This window comes from Ovis aries, chromosome 19 (assembly GCF_016772045.2).
Source record: "Ovis aries strain OAR_USU_Benz2616 breed Rambouillet chromosome 19, ARS-UI_Ramb_v3.0, whole genome shotgun sequence".
Lineage (NCBI taxonomy): Eukaryota > Metazoa > Chordata > Mammalia > Artiodactyla > Bovidae > Ovis > Ovis aries.
The window spans coordinates 57,099,055-57,125,005 of NC_056072.1; the positions used below are offsets into that span (position 1 = coordinate 57,099,055).

General features: G+C 50.7%; 1 protein-coding gene and 1 pseudogene across 1 annotated transcript; both read left to right on the forward strand.

Annotated features, from left to right (window-relative positions):
• The window catches only part of LOC114109355 (phosphatidate cytidylyltransferase, mitochondrial-like), a 40,231-nt pseudogene extending 36,231 nt beyond the window's left edge, over positions 1-4,000 (forward strand).
• On the forward strand, positions 3,551-25,924 carry RBSN (rabenosyn, RAB effector). The gene is made up of 12 exons (XM_027957805.2): positions 3,551-3,665; positions 5,458-5,782; positions 9,889-10,029; positions 12,229-12,329; positions 13,247-13,292; positions 13,412-13,573; positions 14,850-15,091; positions 16,337-16,407; positions 18,746-18,832; positions 20,070-20,172; positions 21,173-21,277; positions 21,897-25,924. Exons 2-12 carry the CDS (start codon positions 5,635-5,637, stop codon positions 23,037-23,039), a joined length of 2,349 nt encoding a protein of 782 aa, XP_027813606.2. The 5' UTR covers positions 3,551-3,665; positions 5,458-5,634; the 3' UTR covers positions 23,040-25,924.
• The last annotated feature ends 27 nt before the right edge of the window (positions 25,925-25,951 follow it).

The following is a 25,951-nucleotide window of genomic DNA, read 5'->3' on the forward strand; positions in this document are numbered from 1 at the left end:
TTAGCTTTTTGCTTCTTTAAGCATCAGTTCATTGTCTGATTCCTGGAATAGGTTTCCGCGTTGTAAATGGCTATGTTTGTATTAGTATGTCGACACCATCTCATGAAATCATAGGCTGCTCTTTGTTCTATGCCTGACACCCTTCACCTAGTATGATTAACTCTAGGTCCATCCACGTTGTTGCAAAAGGCAGTTTTTCATTCTTTTTTTTTTTTTTTTTTTTGGTCTGAGTCAGAGTTCAGCAGATGTATGTCCCACATCCTGACACGTCCATCTCTCTCTGGACACTTCCTTGATTCCTCTTCTTGGCTGTCATGCCATAAACTATGATGAATGTTGTTTGTATGTTTCCTTTCAAACGTCAGGTTTTCTTTCTTTTGCATTTATGTCCAGGAGTTTGATCACCGGCTCAACTTTTTGTGGCATTTTGTAAAAATACATATTTATTTCTTGCTTGGCTGCCCTGGGTCTTAGTTCCATACCCAGGGTCTTTCTTTGCAGAATGCAGACTCTTAGTTGCTTAGTTGTGGTGTGTGGCATCCATTTCCCTGACCAGGGATCAATTGAACCTGGACCGCCTGCATTGGGAGCATGGAGTCTTAGCTTTGGACTATCAGGAAGTGCCCCTCATTGAAATTTTTTTTTTTTTAAGGAGATGTTCCTACCATTCTAAGTCTTATCCATTCATCCACCCATCCTTCACTCCCAAAAAGAGTGAAGGAGAGTTCATTTTTTTCTCCCCCCACCACATTGTACCAATTTGATGATGGCCATTATGACTTCTTTTTCACTCTCCTCTTCCACTTCCATCAAGAGGCTGTTCAGTTCCTCTTCACTTTCTTTGATAACGGTGGTGTCATCTGCATATCTGAGGTTATTGATATTTCTCCCAGCAACCTTGATTCCAGCTTGTGCTTTATCCAGCGCAGCGTTTCTCATGATGTACTCTGCATATGTTAAATAAGCAGGGTGACAATATACAGCCTTGCTGCTGCTGCTAAGTTGCTTCAGTTGTGTCCGACTCTGTGCGACCCCATAGACGGCAGCCCACCAGGCTGTTCTTGTTCTCAAGGCAAGAATACTGGAGTGGGTTGCCATTTCCTTCTCCAATGCATGAAAGTGAAAAGAGAAAGTGAAGTCGCTCAGTTGTGTCTGACTCTGTCCATCACCAACTCCTGGAGTCCACCCAAACCCATGTCCATTGAGTCAGTGATGCCTTCCAACCATCTCACCCTCTGTCGTCCCCTTCTCCGCCTACCCCCAATCCCTCCCAGGATCAGGGTCTTTTCAAATGAGTCAGCTCTTCGCATCAGGTGGCCATAGTATTGGAGTTTCAGCTTCAACAGCAGTCCTTCCAGTGAACACCCAGGACTGATCTCATTTAGGATGGACTGGTTGCATCCCCTTGCAGTCCTACCGCTAGGATATCTGGAGAGCAGCCGACCGTCCGAAGCTCGGGCATCCCCGCGTCCACCGTCAGGGGTGCAGTAGGTCTGGCTGTGCGGCGGCGCCCGCCTGGGTCGGGAGAGTTTGGTCTCCATCAGCACGGACGAGGCATTAGAGGCCCAAGTGGGGCTCATCTGCCAGACCATCCTGTCTTACCTCCCTCAGCCCCACTGCAGTACAGCCTTGAGATCCAGGGCTCCCCAGATGTAGGGGTGTCAAAGCAGTCAGGGTCCCCAAGGCCCACGGTGAATATAATGAGCATTCCCCCCCTTTTTTTGGCCACTGTTGTGTTTTTTTTTAATCCATTCATCCATTCCTGGATACTCTAGGCTGCTTCCATGTCTTGCCTCTTGTAGGAGATGCTGCACTAGGTAAGTGGATGCAGATGCCTTTTTCAGTTAGTCTTTTCTTCAGATAAAACCTAGAAGCAGAATCAGTGAGCCCCACTGCAGCTCTATTTTTAATTTTCGAGGCACTCCGTGCTGGTTTCCACAGCGGCTGCATCACTTTACATTCCCAGTTCCCATCCTCACCAACACACTGCTTTGCGATACAGCCACTCAGTTACAAAGTGATGTCTCACTGCCATCTTGTTTTGCATTTGAAGATTCACAGATTTTCCTGAGCACATTGTACATGCTTGGGTTGGATCCCCATCTTATTTCAAGCTTAAGCTCACGCAGTGATATTCTAGAAGGTTCCACATACTGCGAGTTTCTCAAATACGCCTTTTCTGTCTGGCTCTCAGGAGCTTTATGTACTAGGTGTGTGTGCTCAGTTGCGTGTGACTCTTTGGGACCCCACGGATTGTAGCTCGCCAGGCTCCTCTGTCCGTAGGATTTCCCAGGCAAGGATTCTGGAGTGGGTTGCCATTTCCTCCTCCGGGGGATCTTCCCAACCCAGGGATCGAACCCACATCTCCTGCATTGCCTGGCAGATTCTTTACTACTGAATCACCTGGGAAGCCCCAGAACTTTTATTATTTCTAATTAATTTATTAATAGAACTGCAGTTGTTGGTCTGGAGGAGGCATTAAAGACCCCTGGATGCCTCATATACCATGCATCTTGGCCAAGGCCTAAAGGGCTATAAGGTTCAGTTTTCCAATCTGTGCAATGGAGTGGAAAGCAAGGAATGGGGTTTAACTTCACCTCTCCCTGCCCCACCCCAGTGTCCGCCCATCCCGCGCCCCTGAACTTCCAGTAGTTCTGTAAGGATGTGACACTTGGTCAATAAAGAAGGCTGAGTGCCAAAAAATGGATGTTTTCCAATTGTGATTCTGGAGGAGACTCTTAAAAGTCCCTTGGACTGGAAGGAGATCAAACCAGTCAATCCTAATGGGAATCAACCCTGAATATTCATTGGAAGGACTGATGCTGAAGCTGAAGCTCCAATACTTTGGCCATCTGATGCGAAGAGCTGACTCACTGGAAAAGACCTTGCTGCTGGGAAAGATTGAAGGCGGGAGGAGAAGGGGATGACAGAGGATGACAGGGTTAGATGGCATCACCACTCGATGGACATGAGTTTGAGCAAACTCCGAGAGGGAAAGAGAGGACATGGAAGCCTGGCGTGCTGCAGTCCATGGGGTCACAAGGTGTCAGACACGACCTAGCCGTTGAACAACACCCCCAAGTTGCGGGGTTGGGAAAAACGTAAAATCAAGGGGCGTCAACCGGCCACTCGGAGAAGGCAATGGCACCCCACTCCAGTACTCTTGCCTGGAAATCCCATGGACGGAGGAGCCTAGTAGGCTGCAGTCCATGGGGTCGCGAAGAGTCGGACACAACTGAGCGACTTCACTTTTACTTTTCACTTTCATGCATTGGAGAAGGAAATGGCAACCCACTCCAGTGTTCTTGCCTGGAGAATCCCAGGGACGGGGGAGCCTGGTGGGCTACCGCCTATGGGGTCGCACAGAGCTGGACACGACTAAAGGCAAGAAACAAACAAAACAAACCCCGCCACTCGTTCCGGCGCCTGCGCAGAAGCCGCCGCTGCGCTGATCCTGGGGAATTTTTTTCCGGCCTCTCGATGACTCGGCGCTCCCGAGTGTTTTCTCCCCCGGTTTTTTGGTTTCGCGGCGGCCGCAGGCGTGCCTGCCGAGCGCCGAGCTGTTGATGGAGATGGCGGCCGCGCCCGAGTGAAGGCTCGCGGAGGCCCGGAGCCCGCGTCTGAGGACTGGACAGGCCTGCGCGCCCGGGGGAGGCCCGAGCAGGGTACGGAGAGGGCCAGGCGACTCTCCGGGTTGGGGCGCCACCCCGCTTCGGCCAGCAGACAGGCGGCTGGTGGCGGTGGCGCGGTGGCCCTGTGTGGCGGTGGGTGTGACTTGCGTGGTGGGCGCCGGGCCTCTCCTGCCGCGCGTCCCGCCCGCGGGTCCGCGGTGCTTTCACTCCGGCCGTGGCTGCGCGGGGACGCGTTAGCGGCGTTGGGTTCTGCGGCCGGGGGCTGTGTGGTCCCAGGCTGCGGAGAGCGGCCGGCGGCGCTCGCGCTGGACGAGGAGTTGCAGGAACCGTGGGCCTTATTTGGATTTCGGACAGGATTTCGGGGATGAGCGGCTCGCTTGTGTTGTGGACGTGGGGCCCAGCTAGGTGGTCTGTGATGGGTGTTTGGTTACGTGATCTTAGAGTTCGCTGTTTCATTCATTCCCTCCCGGGGCGTTATTGGGATCGTCGGAGGTTCGTGCCGGGCACTGACCCTGCGGGCGTGGTGGTCGGAACGTGGACGTGGCCTCTGCCCTCACACAGCTCACAGGCTGTGGGTTTTCGTCGCTTTGTGTACCTGTGATTACAAATTGCGGTCAGTGCTGTGAGGAGAGGTGCCCCGGGACAGAACACCTTGAGCAGTGCGTTTCTGCGGCCGTGAAGGTGCCTTGAGGTTTCGGGAGTTTGTGCTGGATTTGCGGCTGGTCGGGTGAGTGGGAAGAGAGGAGGCTCGGATGAACCTCTGGCTAGGAGCTGCTTGTCTTTTCAGCGGCTGTCTCTGAAAGGGGCTGAGATGTGATTGTACGCAATCGTCGGGCTTTTTCACTGGAGGAAGAAAACAGGAACCGCGTGTTTCATTTGTTTATTTCCTGGGTCACCGACCCCCTTTCGCTTTGATGACTGGGCAGTCCCTCCTCAGTGGCCCTGTAAGCGGGTCCATCGGCAGCTCAAAGCTGAGGCTTGTACATTCCTGCTCACTCTCCACCCTCGTCTGTGGCCTCAGGTTCTTGAGAAATTTCTCTGCTTTGGTGGAATGGTTTTGCCTCCGTTTTCCCTGTGGCTGGGAATCTTTCCAAGTTGACATTGAAAGTGACTTTGTCTAGGCTGGATAAAACTGAAAATGTAACTTATTAAACTCTGAATTGTTTAAGCACCGATTCTTTTATTTTTGAGGCAGGGAGAACGTTAGGTTTGCTGGTTTATAAAGTCTAGTAAGTTTATTGGAGAATAAGTACCATACAAACATAAGACACTAAATATATTTTTCTTTTTTTGGTAAGTATTTGTGTTATTTTCAGTTTGAGGCTATCGAAGTAGATTTTTCCTTCTGATCAGTCAAGTTTCTAATGCTGCTCCCTAGACTGAAGTTGGAATTTTTGTTTGGTTTCTAGGATAGATGCTATCCCTTTTACATCAGTGCATTTCTGAGACAGATGCAGAAACTCCATATATGTAGTTGAATAAATGGTCAAGGGAAAGAGAGTCAAGTAAAAACTTCTGCTTGTTGAGAGCTACTTCAGACATGGCATGCACTTTATGAAGCTGGAAACGTTACAGTATTTTCCTCTCTTATGTTCAGGAGTCTGTGCTTCCCCCTTCATTGAGTTGCTGTTTTTGTGTGATGGTCTCATCTTAGAAAGCTTTAGGTTTCCGTCTAAGGATTTGAGAAAGCAGTTTGTATTATCAGACTTGCACTGGAAAACATTAAGTACCCATCTTGAATTGTGAAAAGAATAAGGAAAGTTCTCAGTTACTGCTAATTTGCCTGAATTTGTCCCCTCCCCCCCTTTCTTTTTTCCTTTCGTAGGACTTCTGCTCCAGGGAGGACACCTCATCCAGGACCATGATGCCACTTCCCTGTCGTCTGGGTGCTGCTTGACCCCTTGTCTAAGCTAATGCTGTGGGATCCCTTGTCTCTTGTGGAGGAATCCAGCTGACTCTTGGCATGAGGCCCCTGCGTTGCAGGGGTTGAGAAAGACACCCCATGGCATCTCTGGATGACCCAGGAGAAGTGAGAGAGGGCTTCCTTTGCCCTTTGTGCCTGAAGGACCTGCAGTCTTTCTATCAGCTGCAGTCACATTATGAGGAAGAGCACTCCGGGGAAGACCGTGATGTCAAAGGGCAAATTAAAAGTAAGAGGCTAGGATTTCCGGCTTACCTCGTTCTGTCCTTGGGAGCTTTAACTCGTGGGATGGTTTTTATCAGCTCCCGTGGTTGCCACTGTCAACTAAAAAAAGATGTACGACTTGAGAGTTGTGAGTTAAGTTTTATTTGGGAGCAAAATGCAGACTGCAGCCCTGGAGGCAGCATCTCAGTTGGCTCTGGGCGCCTGCTCCGAAGCAGGAGTGAGGGAAAGTCGGTATATAAGGTTTTGGTGAAGGCGGAGTGCACTGCCGTGAAGCACTCAATTTACAACAGGTTTTTTGTGAGTCATGAGGGTCTGATGCACCATGAAGGGACTTAGTGCTTCTCTAGACGTGAGGAGATGCAAGGATGGAGATCATAAAATCTGTTCCTAAAAACATCCAACCATCTAAAGACCTGTCCCACCAGATTCCCTGGAGCACAGCGTGCCTCACTCCACCCTGAACTCCCTCGGGGGTTGTTGAAGGTCAGCAGCTAGAGCAGCGTGGGGCTCAGTCTCCATAGAGGCAGATGGCAAACGCCTCTGCTGTTCAGTTGTTGGCAGTGCTCTTGGTAAGTGCCAGTTTGTAGCTGACACCACCATCACACAATAAATAAGAGTAAATTAATAATAACAATAGAGAACACGTTTCTAGTGTTTTCCATGTAGCTGCTGCTGCTAAGTCGCTTCAGTCGTGTCCGACTCTGTGTGACCCCATAGACGGTAGCCCACCAGGCTCCCCTGTCCCTGGGATTCTCCAGGCAAGAACACTGGAGTGGGTTGCCATTTCCTTCTCCACGTAGCAGGTGGTATTAAAAACATTCCCCTGCATTAATGTCATTGAATTCTCAGCATAACTGTGTTGTCAATGGGCCCCATCTTACTGATGAAGATTCCAGACACACAGAGATTAAACATTAAACATAATGCCTACACAGCGAGGCTTCACACATAATGGGAAGCTGCACAGTGAGGTAGAGCCTGGCTTTGCACCTAGTAAGTGTCATTACTGTTCTCTGCTGTCTCTTCCTAGCCTGTTTGGATTATCTAACTGCCAGTGCCAGAGGGTTTGGGGTGGAATTCCTTCCTCTGCTATGTAAGCGGAGGCACACTATACACCCGCTTACCTGTCACAGAGTCAGGCTTTCCTGCCACCCTTAATTCCTTCACTGCACCTCGTCCTCCGCAGTGCAGGAAAAGGAAGCTATGGCTGGAATGTAGGGAGGGAAACCCACAAAGGGGAAACTTGGTGAGCTTCCAAGGACCCTCAGGTCCTAAAGGAATACAGAAAGAATTTTTGAAGGTGATTTTTGCTCTGGAACTCTCTTTCCTAGTGATTCAGTTAACCACTGGCCACACTTCTGAAGGCAATAAAAAGGTCTGATGCGCATTCACAGCTTTGTTGGGTGGGAGAGAAAGGAGTGATCCATATATTCCTAAGTGGACTTTGGCCTCCGCACATGTGAGTCATGCGCCCCCTGTAATCGAAATAATCTCACTCCATGTCTCACTTTTCAGGTCAGAAAAAAATTGTCGAAAGCATTACTGCTTATAACCTCTGACAAAAAATATGACAATTAAACATTTTCAAAATCCTGAAGGCTGCGATGGACGAGGTGGCTTCTGGCTACAGAGTCTGGAGGAGGCTCTTAGGAGATGAAAGAGAAAAAAGAACAAGAGAGAAATGTGTGTTCTTTCACAGACTCTCCCAACAACCCTGCAGGAAGGTGGTTGGTCTCATTTTACAGAGAAACAGCAAGACTCTGAGATGGGCAGGGACTTCTCCAAGGTTGCGCAGGGGTTGACAGAGCCAGGCCTTGGCCCCGTGTCTTCCGTGCTCTGTGCCCATGGCATCCCAGCTGAGGCGAGGCCCTGTGTTCCGATCACAGCAAGCACTGCAGCAGGAAAACTAGCCAACAGATGAACTGCTTGTCTAAGTGGCCTTGGGACAGCGAAGGGGCTTCAGTGAACGCCAGTCTTGGTGTCAGCTGGACTGGGTCGTATACTGGGATTCTGCTGAGACTCTGGTGCTCGTGGCTAGAGAGGTTAGAGAGTGGTGTCTTCACATTGCTGGGACGGCTGCGCTTCTATTAGGGAAAATGTGTAAGATTACTGAAATAATAGAGACAGGACCTTTTGTTTCCGTCTGAAGGGAAGTGAGGGCTGATCGTGAATCCTGGCCAGAGAGAGACCGGAAGTTATCGAATTTAGTTCCTCTTTTTTGTCAGTGCTTCTCCCTGCTTTCCTGTTTCTGCCTCCTTTGAGACACAGTGGGTTTCTTGTCGGCTTTGGCTGTTTAAGGGAAGACGGGCAAAATGAATCAGACGCCTAGGCTTTAGTCCCCTTTCCTTTCCTCCGGCTCATAATCATGAAACATTTGCAGGAAGTCGAGACTTGGGCTTTCTTCTCAACTAATGAAAAGGAGAAACGTCGTACTGAGCTGAAGAAATGCTCTGGGCTGATCAGATACTGGAAACTACATCTCCACGCGGAGTTCCTTGCTCCCACCTCCTGCTTCCTGTACTTGACTTGTGGGCACCTGGAAAACCTAGGACTGGAAAGAACTCTCAAAGATGAGGCCAGCTAAGGGGCCAGGCTGCGAGCACTAAAGCCTGCTTTTATAGGAAGGGCGTTTCTCATTTTCCCTTTAGCGCTGCTCACAATGGAAGGCTACAAGAGGGACCTTCTTTGGTCGGCTCAAGCTTTGGTTCTAACTCCAACATAACCTCTTAAAAGTAGCCTCACCATCGCTTCAAGGGCAGGTTATGGGCTGTTTTCTCTCCTAACTCCCAGTGTCTGGCATCAGAGGGACGCTGTGTATACAGCCCATGGTCCTGGTGCCTTCACTAAGCTTACTCTATTTATTTTTAAAATTATTTATTTAGTTTTGATTTTTGGGGGGACTATTTTCTTTCCTTCTTGTTTTTAATTTATCTTGCAGTACAGTTGGTTACAATGTTGTGTTAATTTCTGCTGTGCAGCAAAGTGAATCAGCTATACGTAGGCAAACATCCCCCTCTTCTTGAATTTTCTTCCTGTTTAGGTCACCACAGAGCACTGAGTAGAGTTCTCTGTGCCACACAGTGGGTTCTAGGCTTGCTTTGTAGCTGCCTTCTGCCCCAAAGCCATACAAAACCCTCAGGAAGGATTCATTGCCTGGTCCATCTTGAATTGAGGACGTGTGCCTTGTCCGAAATACATGTTTTTTTTTAACAAAGCCTTTTCAGGACACAAGGGCTGTCAGTTGAATTTAACTTTCCTGATTCTCTCTGTTCCTCTTAATCAGCCTCTTATTTGGGAAACTTGAAATGTGGGAGCCACTCTGGTGTTCTTAAAAATTCTGATTCCATCTGTCTTGCTGGAATCTGGGAGGCAAGACCCAGGGCTAGGGAGTGACTTGTGGGGGAGACGATGCTCTCTGTAGTGTCCTCATGCTCCTGCTGGCTGGCTCTCCCTCCACCTTTCAAACTCTCGACTGGACGTTTTTGTCCTCTTAGGAGACAATGGTTCCTTGTGTGTCCTTCCCTGGCCTCCAACTATTACTGTCCTTGAAGTTCTTGAATTTTATCTGAAGTCTGTTTTGCAGCCCTAAGATTGTAGGCTACAGTTAATCGTGACAGTACTGCTGAAGTCACCATCTGCAGCTTTCTTATGGGACCCGAGACCCAGGGGTTCCTTTCTGTATCACGCGTCCAGCATGTAAAGATCTTTCATAGTACTTGTCCAGATCTTTGAATCCAAGAGTCTTTACCTGAGAACTGGTTTTCTGGTAGGGTTTGCTAATGTTCCTCAGCCTGCCATTGAGTCTCCCCTTAACTTCATAATTGATTTAAATAAATCAATTATTTTTTTAAGTGACAAGATCCCTATAATAACGGGCTGGAGGATGGAATTGGACCAGTAGATGGGGTTGGGACACTGGTCCTAGAAGTTTGCCTCCTTCCCTCCTGCTGCTTCTGTCCTTGGAGAATGAAAGAACCCTGACACAGGAGAATTCACGAAATGCACTGGGACCTGGTTGATAGGGGAAATCTGAGTGCTCTTCCTGTAGCACCTCAACACGCCACTGGGTATTCTTCATGGATTCATATGGCGTTTGTTCCATTTCTTAAGGTCTCGTCCAGAAGGCTAGGAAAGCAAAGAACAGGCTGTTGAAACGGGAAGGAGATGATCGAGCTGAATCAGGCACCCAAGGATACGAGTCTTTCAGCTATGGAGGGGTCGATCCTTACATGTGGGAACCCCAGGAGCTTGGTAAGAAATGCTTTTCATTCATTCATTCATTATTGAGCACCTGTATGTTTTCAGAGTTGGCTGAAGAGACACCAGTATACCTGCATGCTTGTAAGCTTCCCAGGACCTTTGTGTCCTAGTAGGGGGAGATAACCAACAAGGATGAGCTGGGCATTCGAACACAACGCATTGGGGCGTTAGGCACCGCAATAAATCTTTACATGTTTACAATCATTTAATTGTTACTGAACTCCATGGGGACCTGCCCAGGGTCAGACAGCTGGGGCGCTGCAGAACTGGAATAGGAGTCCCAGCCTCTGACCATTACTCCAGACACAGTCCATTGTCTCTTCTCATATAGATGTCACCTGCCTACTGAAAAGCACTGGTTCATGCAGCTTAATTTTCTGAATTGTGTAATTATGGTATCATTTACTTGCTTTCCGAATTATCATCTTTTGAGGGTAATGGAAATAGTCTAAAATTTATTTTGTTGATGGTTGCACAAGCCTGTCAGTAAACTAAAACCCCCTGATTTTGTATGCTTTAAATGGTGAATTGTATGTATTTGAATGATAACTCAGTGAAGCTTTTACCAAAAAGATCATGCCACATGGAGCTGAACTAACTAATCTTCCATGTCCTTTACCTGTTCAGTGTTAGTTATCATTAATATAATACTGTCTATCCATGTGATGGATAAATAATGATTTTTTTTATAGTACTTTGTTATACTTTGTTTGCATTTTGGCTGAGCCATGTGGCATGCAGGATCTTAATTCCCCGACCAGGGATTGAAGCCACAACCCCGGCACTGGATGCGTGGTGTCCTAGCCAGCAATTGCTAGGGAAGTCACGTAATGCTTTATTATACTTTGATACTCATTATCTTGTTCAGCTTTCATAAAAGCCATGTGAGGTAGAAAGGATAGTGATGCTCATTCCATTTAAAGTTAAATAAGATTTAAAAGTCAAAGTCAGTTCCACAACCACACACCAGCCAAATTTTAAGAGCTCAGTCTCCACGTGTGGCCAGTGGTTAACATATTAGAGAGTGGAAACGTTTTATTTTCATCATGGCGGGAGAAAATAAAAATAAGACTATATGCATATACTTATTTGTTACATATGAAAGACAGTTAAAAACATGAAGGAGACATTCTAAGTGTATGACCTCTTATGAGTTTTTTGATCACGTATTTCATGACTGGCAGTGTTACATTTTTCAAGGTGATGTTCCGGTTAACTTCCCTGATTTAACAACTGAAGGAAGGTACAAATTGCGAAAGGTCAAGCGAATGGCAGATTTTCAGCGGAATGCTCATCGCCGCTCCTAAAAATGTGAAGCTAAATTTTAATTAGATGTTAAAGTATGGCTAGGAAGAAGAGAATAATGGATGGTCAAGAATCTAGCATAAAGATCTAGATGCAGTTACGTACCTACATGAACAAGCCGTCTTTGGGAGGAAGAAATGAATTGAGTGCTGGGAGGGGTTGGGGGCAGGGCCAGCTTTCAGAAGCGGTGACAGATTGAGCAGGAGCTCATCCAGATACTCTGAGACAAAAGGCTACTTGGTTCCATCTGTATGAGGATTGTCCTAGGTCTTGGCTGCTGGACTGAGGATGCTATCAGTTGAACTAGCCCCACAAAGGCATCTCTTAGCATTTGCATGTTGGGGGCTGTTTAGAGAAGGGTTGTGTTCATTCTGATGAAAAAGCCGTATTGTACCAACTGTGAAAAGTATAGAAAAGTTTAAGATTAAAAAAAAAAAGAATAGCCGATAATGTTATTTCCTTTTCGTTTAACAAAAGTTCACATGCTGGGCAGTGTTCTAAGGGTTTTATAAATTTAACTTCTTTAATCTGGATAACAGCACTGTGTGGTAGCTGCTCCTGTTTTCCCCGTTTTATAGCTGAGTACTCCAAGTTACAGAGACATTAAGGAACTCGTCCAAGGTCACACAGTGTGTGGCAGAATTGAGCACAGGCTGGTTCCAGAGCCCAGGCTCTGTCCTTGAGGTCTTTCTTAGCGTATTTTGCAGTCCCAAGGTGACCATAGTTATCATTTTAGCAAACTTCCTTCCGTTAGCTTTTCTAGTTTTTAAATTTTTATTAAGAAGCTAAAATCCTAGGTTTTTGGCTTGCTTTTGAAATTCAGGGTAGGGAGGCTCCCTCAGGGAAATGACAAGTCGTTTGTGTTGCCTCCTCCCTTCCTTCTAGGTGCTATGCGAAGCCATCTTTCTGACTTCAAAAAACACCGAGCTGCCAGGATTGACCACTATGTCGTTGAAGTCAATAAATTAATAATCAGGTTAGAGAAGGTAAATTTTTTTGTTTTAAAACATGTTTTTTTTTCTGCAAGTATAAATTCTTTGAAGGGAAAAATTACATTTCTGCTGGGTGTGTATCGTCTTAAGTCTATCGTGTGTGTCTGACGCTGGCAGGAAGACCCCCTACGTAGAGCAGTGCTGAGGATGCGGCGCACGGGGCTGGCCTGGGCCGGTTTTCCTGAGGGTAGCAGCCCGGGCCGGTGACTGGCCACACGGCCAGCTTCCCTTTCCCTTCTCGTGAAGCCCACTTGACTGCCTGGAGGCCCTTCTGCCTTCAGATCCTTTCCTCGTCTGGGGGCTCCCAGGCGCCATCACACGAAGGGGTAGGGTGGGTGACGCCTTGTGATGGCAGACAGGCTGGTAGCCAGACGCGGGAGGAGGGCCCCCCAGGACCAGCGTATGCGGTGGGAACCTCTTGTCCTGTGGTTGGTTTAAGAGCGAGTCCTCAGTACCAGGACCGCTCTCGTTTACATCAGCCCTGGAAATGCCTGATGGGTATCCACTGGGCTGTGAGATGGGCCGGCACGGCGGCACTACAGGCTCAGCTCTCCGCGTGCACTTCGTGGGGCGGGAATCTTGTGTCTGCTTTCATCGTCCAGGAGGGCTGTGGAGAACTGGGGGTCCCCCTCGCTCTCGGTAGCCACCCCACCGTGTCCTTGCCTGCCCCTGGCCATTGCTTCCGTGGGCAGCCGGCAGTCAAGAGACTGGAATGGGTCATGGGAAGGCGAGTGCCTTCTGGATGCAAAGCTAATACTCTGTCCCTGTGAAGTTGTGTTTGTGACCTTGTGGGGTTGGAGATGACAGACTTGAGTAATGCCCGTGTACTTACTCCCACTTGATGCCTCCGCCTGTAGACAGTGTATCCACCACCAGATTCATTCCTTTTGACCCTTTTTTCTCCTTGTCAGCTGACCGCGTTTGACAGAACAAATACCGAGTCTGCGAAGATCCGAGGTAACTCTAGAACGTTGCTCACGCCCCTTCTGTTCTTTACCGTTCATCCTGACCCGATCTCTTTTTTTAAAATGGCCTCCTTTTGTGTGTGCTCGGTTTCTGTCTCATTCTTCCCACAGCAATAGAAAAGTCCGTGGTGCCTTGGGTCAACGACCAGGACGTCCCTTTCTGTCCGGACTGCGGGAATAAGTTCAGCATCCGCAGCCGCCGCCACCACTGCCGCCTCTGCGGGTCTATCATGTGCAAGAAGTGCATGGAGCTCATCAGCCTTCCCTTGGCGAGTAGGTGACGTGGGGGCAGCCTGGACCCTCACCTCCTGTAGAGACCAGCCCCCACTGGGGGGCTGGGGGTGCTTTTTGTTTCGGTATTTGGTCCATGGGACCTTCCATTTACTGTTGATTCCTTGAGGCCCACTACAGCCTTGGCCCTGTGCTAGGGCCCAGGGGAGCAATGGTCTGTAGTAGAGGTTGGCCAGCTTTTCCCATAAGAGACCAGATAGTGAGTACTTTAGGCTTTGTGGCCCACATCCTGTCTCTGTGACATTTCTTCTTTATTACACAGCCTTTTTGAAGTGTGAAAACCATAGGTAGCTTGAGGGCCACATACGAAGCCAGGCAGACTTGGCTCGCCGGTCGTTGTTTGCCCACATGTGGTCTATCAGCATCGTCCATTCCTCCAGGGTAGGAGGAACCCAGTGGCCCAGGACTTTGAATCTCAGCTGGTGAAAAGTTGCTGGAGATGATCTCAAGGCATTCTGGCTGACTCTGGGATGTGTGGGGGTTTTGCAACCCTGCAGAGTTCCGGTGATGCATGTGCTGTTGGCTGCAGGGCATCTGGGTAATGTGGGAAGGGGCAGATGTTTCCTGGGTGGGGCTCTGGTGTCCAGTGGGCACGTGTCACCTTGGTAAGTTCCCTTTCACCCCAAGACGACTCCCTGTCTTAGCTGAGCTATGTTCTGGGGACACGCTTCATCTTCCTTCTCTTGGGCTGATTAACTGATATTTACTGGGCAGCTGCTGTGCGGTAGCCCTACTGGAACAAACCCATAGGGATGCAAAGATGAATGAGACAGTCTGTGCCCTCGGAATCACAACTGCTTGGGCAGCTCTGGGCTGTGCATAGAGCTGTCATCACACGGAACAAGTGGGAAGTGCCCCAGGAGGAGTGACATGGTGGGAACTGATAGGTGGGCAAATGGTTTTTACCTCAAGGAATTGAGGAAGGCTTCCTGGAGGATGTGCCATTTGAGCTGAGATTTGGCAGGGGTAGCAGTGGGGTTTGGGCATGGGGGAAGGCTGCGGGGGCGGTCCCAGGGAGAGCCTGGGTGTGTCCGGGCAGCTGGAGCAGGGCAGGAGGTGGTAAGGCCAGATTGGGGTGAGCCTCAGAGCTTCAAGGACAGACTGTCCTTGGCTCCTGGCTGTCTCCTGGAGGCACTGGGCGTCCAGCCCACCGCAGAGCCTGAGTCCTGGCAGGCAGAGGTGTGGGTGCCTCTTGCCCGGGGCAGCGTCTGCACCCCGCCTGTGGAGTTCACCACTGCCCATCCTGTGTTCTTTACAGACAAGCTCACCAGTGCCAGCAAGGACTCCCTGAGCGCTCACACCAGCCCCAGCCAGTCACCCAACAGCGTCCACGGCTCCCGCCGGGGCAGCATCAGCAGTGTGAGCAGCGTGAGCTCCGTCCTGGATGAGAAGGACGATGACCGGATCCGCTGCTGCACACACTGCAAGGACACGCTCCTCAAGAGGGAGCAGCAGATCGACGAGAAGCAGCGCACGCCCGACGTCGTGAGGCTCTACGAGGTGATTCCGGGCCGGCTTGAGTCCAGTTCCAGAGGCCGGGCTCTTCGTTATGTGCACGCCCGTGGATTTTGAAAAATGCTTTGGGAAATCGTTCCTTTCAGTTACTTTTAGTTTCTGCCAGAGGGCACTAGCTGGGGCCCTGCGTGAGTCGCAGAGTCACTGGGTGTGTTGCAACAAACTTGCTTCCTTGCCCTTCCCTGCCCACCTGAGAGTTGGAGGTTGGCGCTTTCGGTGGCCCAGGGGCAAGAGGAGGAAGGCTGGTTGCCATGCGGTATGGACAGGTTCTGTGGGTCAGAGCGGGAGCAGGAGCTGGTGGTGAATAGTGGACCAGAAGGGTCCTGGGACACTCACGTGGGAGTTTGAGAAACTTCCCAGAAGCACAGAGCTTCCTCTTTTGAGTCCCTTCAAATGCCTCAGCTCCGGTTACCACCAGCAACCCTGCAGTGCCTTGAGGAGCTGCTGCGTTACAGGAGCAGAGTGTAGCCAGAGCCTGCGGTTCAGAGTCAGACTGGGCATGAGCTTGACTCTGCCTCCTAACTGGGATGAGGCCTGCAGGCTGAGAAGGATGAGCCAGGAGGGTGTTGGGCAGGGAGGTGATAGGAAATGGGGAGGAGCGGAAGGAAGCAGTTGGTGCAAAACCGGACAGGGGAGAAGAGAGTTTTTGTCTGGTCATCACTGAATGGTCACTATTAGCAGCTCTGTGGGCCCCAGTGGTTGTGTTTCTGGAACCACAGTGAAAATAGTCAGACTACTAGAAATGGTGTTAATTAAAACCTTGCTGAGCTGCAGACGTAGCTGTTGTCCATTGTTATGTGGAGCTCACGATCTGATAATTTCTGTAAACAGCCGCTAAGCTTTTGGTTTCCTTCTTTTTTGAAGTGAGCCCTGGCAATGCCTTGTGTGGTGTCTAACGTCACCTGGCAGATAAAGGCCATAGCAACTGATTTCTTTTGCTACCTTGGTGAGCTCACATGACGTGTGTCCTGGAGGGCCTTGGTCCTCTCAAAAACATCTGGCCAAAGTTCACCCTTCTTTCCTTCCTACAAGATTTCCTTGTAGAGTAGGTCTATAAACCAGGAAATTGATAACAATGAACAGGACAAAACTAAAAGCCACTCTCTGCATTTTTTTTTTTAAATTTAGAAAACTGCACATTTTATATACATCTCCATTGATTCCGCATAACCTTTTTGTTGCCTTTTCTGTATCTTGAGACACAACTCACCTCTTCTTTTTTGTTCTTAGAAATTACGGCTTTGCATGGAGAAAGTTGACCAAAAAGCTCCTGAATACATCAAGATGGCAGCATCGTTAAAGTAAGCTCTTCCTCTCTGTTTTACTGACTCAGTGGTGACTGTTTTCTGGCATTCTGGTCAATTCTTTAGTAGCTGAAGATGTAGGCCCTGCCCTTTTCCCTTCAGTCCTTGCAGCGAGACGCTGCAGCCCCTTGCAGCAGACAGTGGAAGCGCGGGGAGCCCTGTTTCTTGAGTCCTCTCAGCCCCACTGTCCCCGACTACCCCCATATACCTGCGCCTCCTGCGTCCCAGCCCTCCTGTCTCCACTCCTTGCTCGAGACCACTGGCTCTGAAGGAGAGCAGGAAAAGCCCAGTCCCTTCTCCGCCTGCAGTTCACTGAGTGGTCACTTCACTCAGCGGGTCCCACTGCCCTCCTGGGAGCAGCTGGGAAGAAGCGTAAACCTCCCCGGAACGGAGAGTCCTTGACTGGGAGCGTCTGCCGCGTGCTCCTTTCCTCCCTGGAACTCACTGGAGGCCACGTGCCCTCCTCCCTCCCCTGCCCGTGGGTTTAAAATTAGAGGAGGCCTTCCTTCTACCTGGACGCCAGCAACATCAGCTGGTGTTCCTGGCAGTGAGCTGGCATCCAGCCCTTTCCTCAGGACATTGTCACCCTAGGGCCTCCTCTCCCAGAGTCCCGTTGGGTTTTTGCTCTGTGCCTTAGACACCATTGTGGGTCCGTGGGCTCTCCGCTAGCCAGAGGGGAGCTACCACTGCTGAGCGCATTTCCAGGCGTGTTAACTCTTCCTCCAGAGACCAGTTCTGAGGGGCTTCAGCAGGTGCATTTCAGTCTGCCGCTCATTCACTCAGCGGATGTTACCAAGCGCGCGTTAGGTGCCGAGCACTGTTCTGAGTGCTGAGGCTGTAGCAGGGCACAGCGAGGACAGCTCCATTATCATGGGAGCGCAGGCCATAACAAGGGAACAAATAACACGCAAGATAATGGAGCGGGCCTGATGGCTGCCCTGAGGATCACAGTGGGCTGATGTGACTGAGACCAGGGCAGCGATTGCAGATTCAGGCCAGGCCTGTCGCCTTCCACATGAGCTGGCGATATCGAGACAAAGTACAAGTCCTGTTAGTTCTGGCCTGATGCTCTGTTGCAGACTGTGCAGTTAGAGGTGGCGAAACAGCTTCACTGACTCTGTAGACTGCAGGTCACACCAGGGGTTCTCCAGCCAGGACTGCCCGATAGAGGGAAAGCAGGTCAGCCTGGCGGTGCTTTTATTCACCTTAACTTGCTGCTGCCTCAGGAGGGAGCTGCGTGGCCATAGCTGAGGCTGGATTAGTAGCTGGGAGACCACCTGAAATGTTTCTGTTCTCAGTAAACCTTGTTTAAGCTCGTCCCACCTGCTAGTTACTGGGGGTATAAAAATGAACAGCCACAATCGCTGCACTTGGAATTCAGCAGTCTGGTGGGTGGGTGTGTGTGTGCTTAGTTGCCAAGTGATGTCTGACTCTTTTCCACCCCAGGGACTGTGGCCCGCCAGGCTCCTCTGTCCATGGGATTTCCCAGGCAAGAATACTGGAGTGGGTTGCCATTTCCTTCTCCAGGGGATCCTCTTGCCCCAGGGATCGAATCCAGGTCTCCTGCTTGGCAGGCAGACTCTTTACCACTGAGCCACCAGGGAAGCCACCTGGTGGGAGTGGCAGCCTCGTAAATGAAATTCTGAGACCACGTGATAACCACGTTGTTCCTCTGAAATTGACGTTAAGCCCCCACTGGCCTTTTCTGATGTCCCCTCCTCTGCTTTCTGGGTAGTCTTTGAGGAAAGAAAAGTGCCTTCTCTGGTGTGGTGTAAGCAGCTCGTGTAGTAAACCACTTCATCCCTCTTCCTAGATGCGCAGAAGTTGTTCAGGGAAAGTTTTAGTAGACTGAAGCAGGGTCAGTCCTTCTTGTTTTGACAACGAGCTTAGGAGCTGGCCGTCATAGGCCTCGGCACTAGTTTTCCCACGGCATCGGCAAGTTAAAAGCGACTTCTGGTTAATTGACACTCACATTCTGAGAAGGAACGAGCATCGCATTATATGAAAGTGACAGTGAGAGTCGCTCAGTCGTGTCTGACTCTTTGCGACCGATGACTCTACTGTCCATGGAATGCGCCAGGTGCTAGAATACTGGATTGGGTAGCCTTTCCCTTTGCCAGGGGATCTTCCCAACCCAGGGATCGAACCTAGGTCTTCCTCATTGCAGCCGGATTCTTCACCAGCAGACCCACAAGGCGGGGGAGTCTAAAATGCATTGAAGAGAATTAACTATCCCCCTCTTTGTGAGGCCTTAAACCTGTAGAGTCCTTTTACACCACACTGTCCATTCAGTGCTGTGAAACTTAGATCAAACATCTGCATTATTTCTCCCTAGTGCCGGAGAGACAACCTACAGTCTGGAACATGCCAGTGACCTTCGAGTGGAAGTGCAGAAAGTGTATGAGCTGATAGACGGGCTAAGGTAAGGTCTGTTAGGTGATGTTCCTACCTATCGGCTTAAGTGGAGGATGTGTTGGGTTTACGGGGTGGTGGGCGGCCAGCAGGCCCAGCTTACCTGGTCCTGGTGATCCGGGGTTTGTGTGAGGAGGAGGCTGAGGGGCTGCCAGCTCCGGCTCTCAGTGCGTCTCGGTAGCTTGCTTGAGGAGTTTTCCCGTTCGTGATTGCTGCAGGAACAGGAGCCGACTGGCAGCAGCTGCGTGCCGGTCACTGGCTGCTGCCACACAGGGTGGCTCTTGTGCTCTACCCGTTACCCTGTGATGCAGAGATCAACACCCCCATTTTATAGGTGCAAGAATGCACCACAGCTAGCAAAAGTGCTGGGACCAGGATGGAAGTCCAGACTCTTAGTTCAGTTTGACCACTGCTATATATATATGTTTTTTTTTGGCTGTACTGTGTGGCTTGTGGGATTTTATTTCTCTAACCAGGGACCAAAACCAGGCCTACGGCAGTGAAAGTGGTCAAGTCTTAACCACTGAACCACCAGGGAATTCCCAGCTACTGCTTTTTAACTGTGGATTGGCTGTTGGGGTTAGATCAGCCCTTTGCAGTATAGGAAGTACTGTGATTCAGAAAACAGATGCGGAACCCTTGTCCATCCGTACGTGCGAGACTAGCTACATAGGTTGCAGGATCAGAAGCAAAATGAAAATGCAGGTCCCCTGATCAAAGTTTAGAATTGTAAGGGACTTTCCTGGTGGCCCAGCGGTTAGGAATCTGCCTTCCGATGTGGGTTCAATCCCTGATCAGGGAACTGAGATTCCACACACCACGGGGCAGCTAAGCCTGTGTGCTCCACTACTGAGCCCTCGCCCCCAACTGAAGAGAAGTCTGCGTGCCGCACCCGAGTGCCCGCAGCAGCAACCAGGACCTGATGCAGCCAAATACAGAAATAAATACAAAAAAGGAGGCTTGTAAGGCAGTGACAGCAGAGTGCTGAACTAAGCACAGGGCTCCTCGCTGCACCGGTCACGGGCCCTCGGTGGCCGGGTGTTTGTCGTTTGCCCCGTGCTTGTCTGAGGCCTCCAGTACAGCCACCGGGTAAGAGACGGGCTTCACCCGCAAAGACGTTTCAGGGGAGCCTGGAGCGCATTTCTCCTCATACCTTGCCGGCACGCAAGCCTGGCGGCTGGGGACTCTCCACCCGTGTTTCTGAGGCTGGCCGTGCCTCTTACAGCGCCGTGTTTGTTCTCATGCAGTAAGAAGATCTTAACCTTAGACATGAAGCAGGACCCGCCGCCACATCCGAACACTCTGCGGCTGCAGAGGATGATCAGATACTCGGCCACACTGTTTGTGCAGGTAAAGCCGCCGCTCTCCACCACTCAGGAGGGCGGATGGGGCCCATGGCTTGCTTGGCACTAAGTTCGCACACTTACTGCTCTTTAGGGTTACATGTGTGTCAGCCACATCTAGAGAAAAATCTGCATGTCAAAGGAAAGTGACCTAGACCCTGCTCTGGGTGTGCTCACCACCCTTTATGTAACTGTTCCCCTGTCCCTGGGCGTCTGATAGACTCCCATTTCTCTGCTGCTGTGAGGAGTGCCTGGTGGACCTGCTTGCACAGAGTATTTCCTCCTTGCGATAGGCTCCTGGGGGACTCTCCCTGGGCCCTTGGTCTGGAGGAGACAGGTGATTGTTCAAGGGCTCACTCCACCTGGGAGGCTGCATCTGAGTCGTCTCAACCTCAGAAAGCCCTTGTGAGAGTCAGTCGCCTGTGGGGCTCCTGACGGAGCTCTGCGTATCCTGTTCGATTAGTTGCCTGACACCATCATGCAGAGTGACGCCCTCCCTGCTTTTGATGGATGACTGTGTTCCATAGTCGTTGGTGGGTGCCCGCTGCGGCCCAGGCAGTGTTTTAGGTGCTGGGTATCCTGATAGACCTTCCTGTTCTCGTAGAGCTTATATTATAGAGAGGGGATAGATGAGAAAGAGCTGAATATATGGCTTAAGAGGGTGGTAAGTGCTGGGAAGAAACGAAAGGAGGGCATGGGGGTGGGGCTCAGATGGTGGCTTACAGATGTGCTAATAGACAGGAAAGGCAGGAAAAGGCCTCACTGAGACGGCAAGTAACCGGGATGTCTGGTGTTGATCATCTCCTAATGAAAAGGCTGGCCCCTCCATAAGGAAGCTGGCATGGACCTGATTTCCAGGTTAGGTTCTTCCCTGCTCTGCTCGTTAGGGTGACTGTCTTAGACTGATGTGACGTAGCTTCAGCGGGCTCTCACTAGGGAACTTCAGATTCATTTTTTTTTTATCCTGAAAGGGGTTTAAGTATAAAATTGTCCATGACCCCCTACAGGAAAAGTTGCTTGGTTTGATGTCACTGCCGACCAAAGAGCAGTTTGAGGAACTGAAACAGAAAAGGAAGCAGGAGATGGAGCTGAAGAGGATCCTGGAGAGGCAGGTGAGCGAGGCAGGGGACGCTGGCTCCACGAGCACAGAGGCCTCCAAGGCTCCCAGGAGGTCTGGTGAGGTTGCTGTTAAGTCAGAACCTCTCACTCGCTCTGGTTTGTGTTTTCCTTCTGTTCTGGCCTCTTGCATTTTAGAAATCAAAGTAACTGTTTTTCTCCCCAGGTCCTATTTTTCTTTCGGAGGTTCTGCTGAGTTTCTCCTGTCTAGAATACCATGGAGACTGGCAGTCCTCCCCCCAGTACAGGCTGCAGACGACCCAGACACCAGGGAGTTCTTAGAACACTTTGGAACATGCAGTATTAAACAGAGAATAATATGTGTATTTAAGATTGTGTGAGATTCCAGTGTAGATGAGTGGTAATAGATCTCAGAGGTTTAAGGTAAGTGCTTAGCCAGTGAATGTGAGGTGGAGGAAAGCTTACCCCTTAACTTACTGGTTTGTTATTTTAATTTTGAAAAATCATGGCTTGATTTTAGCAGCTGAATACCACAGTCCCGAGGTGGGGGACTGGGGTCTCACTGGAATGGGGATGGCATGGCCGCAGTGGTGGCCGGCAGTGTGGCTGTTGGCCTGGTGACCGTGTTTCTTTTTGGCTTTGGTATCTTCCCAGGCTGCCCTGGAATCCCAGCGGAGGCTTGAGGAGAGGCGGAGTGACCTGGCAGCCCGCGCGACCAACGGGGAGGTGGCGCCCGCTCGCATGGGTCCTGCTCCGCTGAGGAAGGCTGAGGGCTGGCTCCCGCTGGCGGAAGGCCAGAGGCAGAGCGAGGACGCGGACCCCCTCCTGCAGCAGATCCGCAACATCACGTCCTTCATCCGGCAGGCCAAGGCTGCGGGCCGGGCGGACGAGGTGCGCACGCTGCAGGAGAACCTGCGCCAGCTGCAGGACGAGTACGACCAGCAGCAGACCGAGAAGGCCATCGCGCTGTCCCGCAGGCAGGCCGAGGAGGAGGGCCTGCAGCGCGAGCAGCTGCAGGTGCTGCGGGAGCGCGAGCGCGAGCGCGAGCAGGGCCAGGCGGCCTCTCTGCACACGCGGACTCGGTCCCTGGACTTCCGGGAGATCAGGCCTTTTCAGCTGGAGCCGGGCCGAGAGCCGCGCACCCACCTCGCTCACGCTTTGGATCTGGGCTCTTCCCCAGCTCAGAGCGGCACTGCCACCAAGACCTCTCCACCCAGCTCGGCTCCCGAGCCCTTCCGAGGGTGGTCTGGGCCCCCAGCCCTGGGCCAGGAGTTCCTGCCCCAGAGCACTGCGTCGCAGTGCAGTGAGGCGCCTTCCCTGAATCCCTTCGATGAGGAAGAAGACCTCGCCAACCCCTCAGCCGAGGGCACGGCCAGCCCTCCTGCTCCAGAGCCTTCCCTCAGCCTGCCAGCCCGCGTGCTCAGAGAGTACAACCCTTTTGAGGAAGAGGAGGAAGAGGAGGCTGTGGCGGGGAATCCCTTCGCTAAGCCGGATGGCCCCGCCCCCAACCCCTTCGAGGAGGAAGATGAGCCCCCCCCGCGGACACCCGCATCGCCCCCTGTCCCTGGCAACCCCTTCGAGGAGGCTCCCTGCACCAACCCCTTCGAGGAGGAGAGCAACGGCCAGGAGGGCGCCGAGCCCATCGAGGAGGAGCTGCTGCTCCAGCAGATCGACAACATCAAGGCGTACATCTTCGATGCCAAGCAGTGCGGCCGCCTGGACGAGGTGGAGGTGCTGACCGAGAACCTGCGGGAGCTGAGGCGCACCCTGGCTAAACAGAAGCGGGGCACCGACTGACCCGGCCGGGCGGGGGCCTGCGGAGCCGGCGGGCGGGCTGGGGGCGCGGCATGGAGGGGGAAGGCGGAGTTTAAGCTGGCTGCAGGTTAGAGTGGAGGAATCGGCTATTCTGTGCTGTGCACTTGGAGCTTTTCCCGTGACAGCTGAATAGTAAAATGGGAACGAGAACAGGAAGAACCAGCATGCATTTGCTGCTTTTCCTGAGTTTTTTTTAATAGTTGTGTTCTCCCTGTAGAAGGGACGTGAAATCTTCACTGCCGAGGTGTCACAGGTGCGGTTCCGCTGGGCCCTGGGCAGAAATGGCTCCCGTGTGCACCTGTGCCCGCGTTCACTCCTGCCTAGCGTCGATCAGCTTGCAGTGTTAGAGGGCAGCCTTCTATAGCGCCCTTCCTTTAGCCAAGACACACAGCATAGAGCCCTTGACATCTTACTCGGTTCTTAGGCTGTCCCATTAGACTATGTTCCTTTGGCCTGAGACTTCCACTACCCTCCTGGGCACGTCCTATGCGATGGCAGGGGAAGGTCTCACTGTGGAGGCAATAGTTTAGACCCAGGAAAGCCCCTCTTAAAAGGGGTGATGGGGGCGAGGTTTCCTCACGATCTCTTGCCCTCTTCCTTTTAGTTCTTATTTCTCTCTTTCAGGAAGTTAATCTCCCAGTGCAGGGTTATCACTGTGAGTCTGTTCATAAGCTTTTTAGAGAACAGCAGTTTTTAACTTTTTGGCTGATAGAAGTAGTATACTTTGGGAGCAGAGTCTGTCCAACTGTTGCTCTGTGGAAGTGAATGACCACCGGGACAACTGTCTGTCCCCAGAGAAAGCGTCGTCTAGAGCTTCGGCACAGTTACTCTGAGCTGGGCTTTTTCTAAGGGCCCAGGCTATAGTTTAGGAGTTGGTGGTCAGGAACCCTCGTGGAACCTTGCCAGAAGAGCTGAAGTCCCCTGAGTCAGAAGGTCAATGACAGTAACTTCCAAGGCTTGTCAATGAGCCTTTTTGTCTTGCAGGTCATCTTGTGCTGACCGTGGGCACTGGTGAGATACTCTCTCACCTACGTTTAGTAGTATTAAGAAATTAAATGGGGAATTCCCTGGCGGTCCAGTGGTTAAGACTCTGAGCTTTCATTGCTGAGGGCATGGGTTTAATCCCTGGTCAGGGAATTAAGATCCTGCAAGGGGTGTGGTGTGGCCAAAAAAAATAAATAAAAGTAAAATGTTGTAGGAGGCACAACCCAGGATCATTGTGGTAGAACCGCAGTACTTGAACTCTTCACCAGTTAAGGGCAAAAAGGGAAATTGTGAATTTCGCTTTGGTGCTTAGGTTTACAGGGACATGACCCTTAATTAACATCTGACATCAGATACCCAAGTGTGCTCGGCTCTGGGTAGAGTTGCTGCAGTTTTGCTTGTTAACTAATGAACAATAACTGACCACTAGTCACTTTATACCCATAACTAACTCTGGCTCTTACGGTCACTGGTTACTGGTGTAAGGGCTGAAATTTATTTTGTCTCATTCTGGGAAGACCCCTGTTGATCTTGGGAATGTCTGAAAAATTACTGTGGTGTAACAGTAATCTGTATTTGTGTTGACACTATTCACATTTCTTTAGCCCCTGCTGGCTCTTTGGGCTGAATGAAGAGGTCCTGTACAGAAGCGTGGCAGTGGGGAGTGAGTGGGTGGGCGGGGTGTGTGTGGAGGACCTTTTTGAGTTTGGGTCCTGTTCATAAAGCAGTGCGAGTGGGTTACTAAGGTCAGCCAGTTACCAGCGTTGCTGATTGTCATGGTTTGGGGAAGCTGGCAGTCAGGCATCTCAAATGCTGCCTGGTACAGGTGTCCTTACTCCCTCCAGGTCAGTGCCCGTCATGCTGTTACTCTTGAGGGTTTTACGGAGGACTGCATGTTCCTCGCTGCTCGGTCTGTCCTTTCTCTCTGACCGAGAAGGAAGCTCTCTGCACCAAAAAGCAGGCAGTTCCGGAGCCAAGTGCTGCTTGTCCTCATAGTTATTTTCCTAATGAGAATATATCTCCTTTAGTTAGCTGGTGGTTTCAGTTAAGACTAGTTTACCAAACATACCCTTTCCCTGAAATCAGCTGCAGATAGCAATCTGTTCGTAACTTGAGAGCAATGAGAACCAGACCTAAAAGAAACATGTCTTTAAATTTAAAAAAGAATCACTGAATATACTTAACCAAACTAAAACCCTCTGATGTGACTGAATTCCTCCGTGGCTGCATCTCCTGTAATCACAGACATGACTGGAGTCAGAATTCTCTATCCCTCCGTTGTACCATTTCCCGGAATTCATAGACCCAAAGATGGGCACAGTGTTGGATTTACAGGGATGGGGGAGCATCATGGAAAAAGTGGCCTATGAATTGCAACCACCACTTCAAGTTCTTCCCGCATGTCAGTGTTTCACCCATCCTACCTCCCTTCAGCGCAGACAGCTCCCATCCATCTCATCAGAAAATGAGCAAATCCTTGACCCGTCGTTGGCAGGTGTCCCTAGACACAGGTCATGTGTGGAAGAGACTCTGGGGATTCGGGCATCAAATGAAGCTGACTTTCCCTTTTATGCCTTGATTGTATTTTCCCTCGTCTAATACACTAAGGACACTTACTCATTATACTCGCTGCTCAATGTGTCTCTTTTGTTCAGATACTAAAATGTACCTGAGTCACCAAGAGCCATGTGGTAGGCTGGACGTTGGCATAGTTTGGTGATGGGACTCAAGGTGAGAGGCTGGTCTCTAATAGGTCACAGGCTGTGGTGGTAGATTGTGCTGGTCACCCGACAGTGACTGTTGGAGGGTCATTGATTTGCATGTACTACTCTGGGGCCTTGTATTGGAACCTTTTTGAAAAATAAAATAACAATATATTCATGGTTGGGTGTGTGTGTTTGTGTGTTTGT

Coding starts and splice junctions, on each gene's coding strand:
- RBSN (XM_027957805.2), top strand. CDS start 5,635: ATGGCATCTCTGGATGACCCAGGAGAAGTGAGAGAGGGCTTCCTTTGC. Junction 5,783..9,888: donor TGTCAAAGGGCAAATTAAAA/GTAAGAGGCTAG, acceptor CCATTTCTTAAG/GTCTCGTCCAGAAGGCTAGG. Junction 15,092..16,336: donor ACGTCGTGAGGCTCTACGAG/GTGATTCCGGGC, acceptor TTTTGTTCTTAG/AAATTACGGCTTTGCATGGA.